The sequence below is a fragment of the Pseudorasbora parva genome, chromosome 15 (assembly GCF_024679245.1).
Source record: "Pseudorasbora parva isolate DD20220531a chromosome 15, ASM2467924v1, whole genome shotgun sequence".
Taxonomy (NCBI): Eukaryota; Metazoa; Chordata; class Actinopteri; order Cypriniformes; family Gobionidae; genus Pseudorasbora; species Pseudorasbora parva.
This window is the reverse complement of record NC_090186.1, coordinates 11,884,618-11,894,256: the sequence shown is the minus strand read 5'-3', so window position 1 is coordinate 11,894,256 and position 9,639 is coordinate 11,884,618. Positions and strand designations below refer to the sequence as shown.

At 36.6% G+C, this 9,639-nt stretch overlaps 1 protein-coding gene across 1 annotated transcript; it reads right to left on the bottom strand.

Moving 5' to 3' along the window:
- Nucleotides 1-369: 369 nt before the first annotated feature.
- ttr (transthyretin (prealbumin, amyloidosis type I)) lies at nucleotides 370-7,178 on the bottom strand. Its single transcript, XM_067417116.1, has 4 exons — nucleotides 7,022-7,178; nucleotides 5,789-5,928; nucleotides 4,302-4,437; nucleotides 370-2,016 (listed from the first exon to the last, which is right to left on the bottom strand). The coding sequence occupies exons 1-4, from the start codon at nucleotides 7,085-7,087 to the stop codon at nucleotides 1,909-1,911; spliced, it is 450 nt and encodes a 149-aa protein (XP_067273217.1). The 5' UTR covers nucleotides 7,088-7,178; the 3' UTR covers nucleotides 370-1,908.
- Between the last annotated feature and the right edge of the window lie 2,461 nt (nucleotides 7,179-9,639).

Genomic DNA, 9,639 nt, shown 5'->3' with positions numbered 1-9,639 from the left:
GTTGAGGAGCTGAGCGAGGCAGCTGAAGCGATTGTTAATAAGATGAACGCAACGCATGCCTTGCGGGCAGTGGGACTTTTATTATGCCGGCGCCATTTCCGGTCATGGGTATGAGGTAATGCAACTCTGTTTATCATATTAGACACATCTAAGTGTGTTGAAAATTATGACGTTACTCTGTACGTTCGTGACACTTGTTGCACACTGCAAAGAGTGAAGCGTTTCCGCAAAATAAAAATGGAAACCGAGGGTAATTAAGATATGATGCAAATAAAATTAAAATCGATCTTTTCCCATGATTTACAAATATTTTGATTTTTTGGGGGGATATTGTAAGTACTCAACTGAACAATATATATAACACTGGCCTAGTGGTTGTTGGATTTTTTTACTGATTTTTTTTTTTTACATAGTGCACTGTTAAGTTGACATTGGCTGTGACACACCAAGCCAATATCAAAGATCTTGTGTCATACATCTGGGCCAACACACCGTAAAGACAGCTGACTACTTACTAGCATGTGCGTATAAGGAAATTACTATGTCAGCAGGCATCTATATTCGTCATTCAAAAAGAGAAACCAGAACTAGGACTGCAGATAAACACTGTAAACAACCTGTACCATTTTGAATGTCAATCATGATGATCACTTTCTTTATTCTGGTAATACAGTGTTAAAAGTCTTCTGTCTGTGCCATCTTGATTTTTATCACTGACTTTTATTCTCATGCACTGACTTTTTTGCTGAACTGAACAGCCATTTGGAGTGATCTCTCTCACCCCGATGCCAATTCAACATGCTGAATTGGGCAAACTAGTGCTGACATTAGCCCAAATATATCTTATGTGTATCTTATCTGCTCCCTGTTTATATTATTTCGATGTGGGTGATATGACCAAAATCTTTACCATGATATAATTGATTTTCTTCCACAGTAAGAAATGTCATGTTATAGTGATTCTGCCTAAAATCAGAAATGCTAATTAAAACGTCTGTGTTTCTTAACATTTACAATTAAATGACTTCTAATTAAATTATGAAAATGTAATACCTCTGTATGTGTGCATGTATGTATGTATGTATATGTATGTACAGTATATATATATAAAACCTAGAATTATTACAGAACCTACAAAATTAGTAATTGAAGTCTTAATTTTCATTTTTGGGTGAACTATCACTTTAATTGCCTTTTAACGTACACTGATATATGTGCTGTAACATATATAACACTATAAATACAATATAACTAGATCTAAAATCTAGAGGATTCACTGTATGATTGTTTTATAAAATTATATAAAATGTGCCCTAAAATTTGCTCTTTTAAGACATTATTGACGACATGGTTTTCTCTAAAGCTGTTGAAACAATGCGTATTGAGGAAAAAACAAAGTTAGATAGCTTTAGTACAACTTATACAACATTGTAGTTTTTCAGGTTACTGTGCAGGAGTGTGAATAGAGCAGTTATAACTTGCAATTTTGACTTTTTGTTATTGTTGAAAGAGACTATAAGTCCCTTGAAAGGGATAGTTCACCCAATAATTAAAATTCTGGTATCATTTACTATTAATTAATTTATTTGTTCTGCTGAACACAGAGTAAGGAATTTAGAAGAATGTAAATTTGATCGGATCTCGCTCCCCTATGACTACCATAGGAGGAAAAAAATACTGGGTAGGCTACTAGATACTAATACTAGGAAATCTAGACATAAAGCATTTGTGGAAGTTAAGTGTATGGAATATTCCTCGCATTATATAGTAATTAATGTTTTGTTTGTTTAATTGCTTGTAATATTTCTCAACCTGGCATTACAAGGTGTAGCAAAGAGTTGATCTTTGACCCTGGATGTAAAGTAGTCTCACAGTTTAAGTTGATGTGGACCAACTTTCTGTGTGATGTCACTCATGTGCTTTGACGACCACGGCTGTTGTGGTGTATGAGAAGGGGCTCAGAAGAAGAGCCAGAGTGTAATGACGATGCCCATCTGCATGAGCCTCAAACACCACCTGCAGAAACACACAATAACCAGTGAGAAACACCGTCCACCACAAGCACATCTGAGGGTCTTTACACATGTGTATATCAGTCACTTCACAGACTCTTATCAGTGCCTGTGTGCTCCATATGTCTTTGCGTGCATGCATGCATGTGTTGTCCTTGAATGCTCTGTCCTCTTATCTAAAACTGGTCCATTAACTGTGTATATAGAAAACAAGATATAGGTTCTTAAATATTTACCTCCCTACAGTTCATATAGTTCTTGGTTCACATCCAAGTCAATCATTCAGGGTATTCATTTACACATATTTGGGTAGCACAGTCCTGCTCCCCTTGTACATACTTTGTGCTTATTATAGTTGTCACAATAACTCAGTACTAATCCTGAACCTACCCCTAAACATATACAACCATGTAGTTACCTTACATTAACCAGTACTTTCCTAGGTAAGCACACTGTAAATACATATAATGGTGCCTTGATACATCAATAACCCATCATGGATACACTTTTTAAAAGGTGTCTTTGTTACACTGTAATTTAACTACTGAGTAATATTAAGTAACTACACATTGGGGCAAAACAGTATTGTCAGCCATCAATTGTGCAAGTTCTCCCACTTAAAAACATGAGAGAGGCCTGTAATTTTCATCACAGGTACACTTCAACTATGAGAGACAGAATGAGGAAAGAAAATCACATTGTCTGATTTCTCTTTTCTAATTTTATTATTATAGTGGAAAACAAAAATAAAAAAGCAAGATCTCTGGCTCTCACAGACCTGTAACAACTTTATTAAGAGGCTCCTTTGTCCTCCACTTGTTTCCTGTATTAATGGCTCCTGTTTGAACTCGTTATCAGTATAAAATACACCTGTCCACAACCTCTAACAGTCAGATTCCAAACTCCCATATGGCCAGAGTTTGGAGCTGTCCAAAGAGCGGTCAAAGGACACCAGAAACAAAACTGTAGATCTGAACCAGACTGGGAAGACTGAATGCAACAGTGAAATCAACTGTGAGAGCAATTATTAGAAAATGGAAGACATACAAGACCACTAATAATCTCCCTCAATCTGGGTCTCCACGCAAGATCTCACCCCGTGGGGTCAAAATGATCACAAGAACAGTGAGCAAAAATCCCAGAACCACATAGGGGGATCTAGTGAATGAACTGCAGAGAGCTGGGACCAAAGTAACAAAGGCTACAATCAGTAACACACTACACCACCAGGGACTCAAATCCTGCAGTGCCAGACGTGTCCCCCTGCTTAAGCCAGTACATGTCCAGGCCCATCTGAAGTTTGCTAGAGAGCATTTGGATGATCCAGAAGAGGACTGGGAGAATGTCAGATGAAACCAAAATGGAACTCAACTTGTGGTTTTTGGAGGAGAAAGAATACTGAGTGACACCATACCTTCTGTGAAGCATGGGGATGGAAACATCATGCTTTGGGGCTGTTTTTCTGCAATGGGGCCAGGACAAATGATCCGTGTAAAGGAAAGAAAGAATAGGGCCATGTATTGTGATATTTTGAATAAGAACCTCTTTCCATCAGCAAGGGCATTGAAGATGAAACATGTCTGGGTCTTTCAGCATGACAGTGAGCCCAAACTCACCGCCCGGGCAAATAAGGATTCCCTCCGAAGAAGAATTTCAAGGTCCTGGAATGGCCTAGCCAGTCTCCAGATCTCAACCCCATAGAAAATCTTTGGAGGGAGTTGAAAATCTGTGTTGCCCAGCCACAGCCCAAAAACATCACTCCTCTAGAGGAGATCTGCATGGAGGAATGGGCCAAACTACCAGGAACAGTGTGTAAAAACCTTGTGGCGACTTACAGAAAACGGTTGACCTCTATCATTGCCAACCAAGGGTATGCAACAAAGTATTAAGATTAACCATTGTTATTCACCAAATTCTTATTTTCCAACATAATCTGCAAATAAATTATTTAAAAATCAGACAATTTGATTTTCTGGATTTTTTTGTTGTCGTTCTGTCTCTCATAGTTGAAGTGTACCTATGATAAAAATTATAGGCATCTCTCATCTTTTTAAGTGGGAGAACTTGAACAATTGGTGGCTGACTAAATATTTTTTACCCCATATACAGTACTTTAGAGTTAGGATTAGGGTGGTTTAGGGTTAGTTACTTGCAATTATGCATAATTTATAGTTATTACTACATGTAACATGTATGTAACAGTGACACTGTAAAATAAAGTGTTACCCCCATCACTTAGCAACCAATAAACACTCATGAATATAGAAGAGTCATTACACCACCACTTACATCAGCCATCTGGTGGAATGGTGTACGACCCTCATCCTTCCAATAGGCTTTAGTGTCAAACTCCACCCGATACACACCAGGAGTGAACTCCTGCTCGGTGATCAAATTGTGCACCTCGCCTGTCACATCTACTTTCCTGTGTAAGAGGAAGAGCTAATTAATGATAATAAAAGCGACAGGCAAGAGGAACCAGGCAGATGTGACTAAAATGAAAATGTGGAGCAGAGTGAATAGCAGGCAAAACTTTCCTTCAAAGACAAAATGCAGTAACTATGTCAGCCAGGGAATTCATTTTTTTGTTTTATTTGAATCAAAAAGGAAATCAAAATACATACATGTTCACACTGTTTTTCTTTACAGATGAGTATAATGGAGGCATAGTCTCAAATTTGGCAAATTTTATTTTTTCAATAGAGAGCTTTAGTAACAGCTCAGAAATTATACAACATTGTAGTTGCTCAGGCTAATGTACAGGGGTGTAAATAGAGCAGTTATAACCTTCAATTTTGGAACTGAAAAAAATAAAATAATATTTGTTCTTATTTGGATAATTGGGGGTGGGGTTGGAAATTGCTTATTTTGATTAGTTAAACAATGTAAAAACATATGTTGTGATAACTTATTTATCATAGCCTTTTTTATAGTTGTTAGTTTTTCAAGGTGGAGTTATTTATGTTGATAGACTTGAACTAATTATTATAGGGTTAGTTCACCAAAAAAATTAAATTCTGTCATTAATTACTCATCCTCATGTCGTTCGACACCCGTAAGACCTCCGTTCATCTTTGGAACACAAATTAAAATATTTTTGTTGAAATTCGATGGCTCAGAAAGGCCTCTATTGACACCAATGTCATTTCATCTCTCAAGACCCATAAAAGGCACTAAAGAAGTCGATACAAAGCCCATCTCACTACAGTGGCTCTACAATAATTTTATGAAGTGACGAGAATAGTTTTTGTGTGGAAAAAAACCCTAAATAACAACTTGTATAGTGATGGGCCGATTTCAAAACAAAGCTTCGAATCGTTATGAATCAGAGTATCGATTCATGAATCGGATTCATAACCATTCAAAGCTTTGTTTTGAAATCAGCCCATCACTATAGTTTATGCGCACAAAAAACTATTCTCGTTGCTAAGTAATCGCTAAGTAATTAATGACAGAATTTTAATTTTTGGGTGAACTTACCCTTTAACACTATTTCAATGTTGCATTACTGTCCAGAGACCCCAGCTAACAAATAAAGCTGTATATATAGATGTATAGCATATGATAAATATGATGACTGGACAATATACTGGACAAGGGTTGAAACTTTGTATTGCTAGCACTTCTTGTGTCATAAGATGAAAGACTTATATTCCCCGTTTGTAAGTCGACTGCTAAATCAATAAATGTAAAATGTGAATGTCAATAGAAGTAACATTCTGATTAAAAATGACTGGATAGCAACCAATATACATAATATGTTAATGTGATCTTACCCACTGGCAATCTTTTCCCATTTCCCGCTTTGATCTTGGCGATACACATCCAGAGCTACATTTCCAGCGGGAGTCCCCTTGACAGCATCAAGGATCTTTACTGTCAGAGGGCAGTGAGCATCTGATCCACCATGAAAACCCTGGAACACATTCAAAGCGGCTCACAATCAATTTGCATTCAAATGCTCCTCAGTTGGTGCTAGTCTTTTTTTTCTGGTTTAGGCCTAGAAACAGAATGTATTGCTTCAGACGATCTTGACTTTAATGATCCTGCTTAAGAATAACCGCTTGCTGTATGATAAAATTGTCTGCTAAATGAGTCCATGTAAAGGAAGTATCAGCTCAGAGCTGTTTGTTGGGTCAGTGACCACCTGGACATACAGTTATGTATATGTGTGTTTTCCAGGTATAGAGTTTACTGCAGCACTTTGTAGTATGGCAGAGTGCAGATAACCTTTCAACCTTTATGTTAGCCTGTCCAACAACAGAAAGTACCTTGTCTCACCCAGGAGAGGCCAACTTAGGATACATTTAATCTTTCATGTATATTTCATAGATTTTGTGTCAATGCCAAGTTAAACATAACTTAGAGGTGCTGTAAGATATTTCAGCCATTTAACTTGACGCCCTCCAAAAACATCTGCAAACCCGCCCATGCAACATGAGGCAAAAATATTTATAAATTGGCTAGCTTTCATATTCTTAAGAGCTTAAACCATAATATTATAGCTGAAACAGGGCATATGGCTTCAACACAGACACAGTGCTTTTTTATGTAGTATCTGTCAGATAATAAGGCATTTTATGGGACATTTTACTATAAATAAATACCATTTATGTAGACGCTTGAAGATTCCAAAAGGGAGTTTTACAGTGATACCGTAGAAGAAGAAAAATATATTTCCCCAAAGAACCTTTCAGCAAACAGTTTTTTTCTAATTATGAAGAACATCTTAAAAATCCAAAGAACCCTTTTACCACTTAAAGACACTTTGGTACATCAGAAAGGCTCAATGGATGTTAAAGGTCCTTTATTTTTAAGAGTGTGGTTAGAACTAAGATATGATACATGACATACAACGTAAGACTGCATACATTTTCACTCGCTCTTGGTATTGAACTGGTCACTTTAATCATACTAAAATTACATTTGCTTTAGCTAAATAAAAAATAAAACAATTGTACCATTTCTTATTGTAGCTTGATTCTACAGACCCAAGCAATTGAACTTACCACTGGAGCACATCTACAGAAGGCAAACAAAGATGCGAGAAGCCCACAAATCACTGCTTTAGCCATGTTAGAGCACAACTCTGGGAGATAACACTCAAAATGCCCTTTATACTGCTGCCGACCCTGTCATCAGGTGACTCGAGGGGGTATCTGAGGTGCCCTGTTGACACAGTAAATAAACAGGGGAATGAGTAACTCCATACAATTTGGTTAATCCAGTGGAAACAATCAAGGGCATCAGCCCATATCTATTAAACAGCACCCCTGTCCTTGGAATTTGTGCATTTGTGTTAATTCCCAAAGATCCTCCATTCTGTGTGAGATCTGATTCACTGCTTACTTTCTGAGGACCTTAGTTCAGGCTCACCGGTGAAATATTTCCAGGCAGCACAAATTTGAGGGTCTGAGCTATTATTGACAGTTCAAAGAAAAGTGTACAGATACCCATCGAGAGGCGAGTGCACACTTGTTTTTCCACATATTTGCATGTTATGTGCTAGCTGTATCGCTACAGGCACTGAATATAAGTGTTGAACCGTAGAATTCCTTTGCTTGTGAACAGAATCATAACAAATTCACAACTGCAGCCATGGTAGAGTCATATGGAAGTCAAATAATACAGTCTTATTATTCCTTTGTCCTTTTAAACAAATTTAGCCACAGCAACCGTTGAAGAAAATGGGTAAAAATGTACTCTAATTGACACCTTTGTATATGCGAAAAAGCTTGTGGATTGCACTGAAATTTGGATATGGTAATGGGTGATTTTTGCCAGTAAGTTGCTTTGAAGCAGTAGCCTGCAAAGCTACTAATGATGTGTCATAAAATTAAGTTTTTTTTTTTTTTTTTTTTTTTTTTTTTTGCAATTAGCGAGTTTTGAATGAACTCAATCAGGATGACAATACCAAACTTCAACATGTAAATTTATACTGGTCCCAACAAGGCCCCACTTTATATTAGGTGGCCTTAAGTACTATGTACTTACATCAAAACGTAAGTACAATGTACTTACTGAGTTCAAAGTGTATTGCAATACACTTTTGCTGATATTGATGTGGTAGAGTTAGGGACAGGTGTGGCTTATGGGTAAATTTAAAGGTAGGGTTAGGTGTAAGGGAAGTGCCAACTGTGTAAATACAAATGTAACTACAGAAATTAATTACAGACGTAATTACATGCAGGTATTTTTAAAATGTAAGTACACTGTTAAAACATGTATGTACACAATAAGATCATTGTATCAAATGGTTAATTACAATGTTAGTACATAGTAGTAAAGGCCACCTAATATAAAGTGGGTCCCACAACAAAATCAGTTTTGCAGAATTCATCCATTATGACATGCCTGTTTTCAAAACAGCTTTACAGATGAAACTGACAAATGGCATTTTTAAACTTAATTTAGTTCAATGTTGATTCAGTTCAGTTCAAAAACTGTAGATGGCACAAAGCTAATCGATTACTAAGCAAATTCAATTCAGCTGCACTGAAAACCCTAATAAGCTCACAGAACTTTAAGTCAACTCCCATTCAGTTGAGTAATGGACTCTCCCAAAACTTGTTTATTTAAGTTCACCAAACCTGGTGTTTATATAATCTACTTAAACAATTAAGTTCACTTAACGTGGTGTTCATTAAGTGCACTGACATATTTATGTTAACTCAAAATGGTAATTAAACTGAAATTAGAAATTATTTATAAATTACAATGATAAAGTTCTTATTTTTATTGTAAGCTTTGTGCAAACATACAAAAAGTAAAAACAACAACAACATAATGAACAGCATATTGAATGTCTTTATCGAGCAAAATTTAATGAATTTCTTTTTTACAGATGACAATATCTTTTTTATATATAGTGTCATTATCCTCGTCTCAATTTAGTTGTTGGTTCAAAGTTCAATAAGTGTGTTTGGTTTTTTATGAAAACTGCAACTTAATTTTTCAAGGATACATAAATAGGACACTGTTTGAGGAGACCGCCATTTGTAGTGGTGTCCGAAACATAGTGGACACTAGTGAGTGCAATTATTCAATCCCACAATGCACTGCAATCACGACTGTACAACCATAGATGCGTACAACTAACTTAACAGCTCGAGAATACCCATAATACACTTTGTGAGTCGCACGTCAAATTAATTCCCGCGTGTGACCAAAAGATGGCGCCCACAGCTGAATCATCCATTCCTCACTTGTTCAATGTCAATATTTGCTGATAGAAAATCAGATCTGATCACATGAACATGATATATGCAACTGTCAGGCATGCCCTGATCATTGTGATTCCCATGATCCAGTTTAAATTGGGTGAAGCATATGGGGACTGGATGATTTGTAGGCCTAACAGTCTTAAATCATGAGTGACAATGTGTAATGTTGACTTAAAGGTTTATGACCGCATTTGAAAACTGCTAGTAAGGCAGGTGTGAGCAGGTAGCGTGAAAAGAGAAAATCAGATTAGTTTTTGAAACAGCTCCTCAGGGTTAACGGGAACGCTGTCAAGTTGACAGCAAATAAATCAAAGCAGTAACAAATGAAAAACAAGACTCTGCAGAACTAGAGCATTAGGCTTTATTAAAGATTATTGTTGGAAATCCCAATAATAAAAGATTTA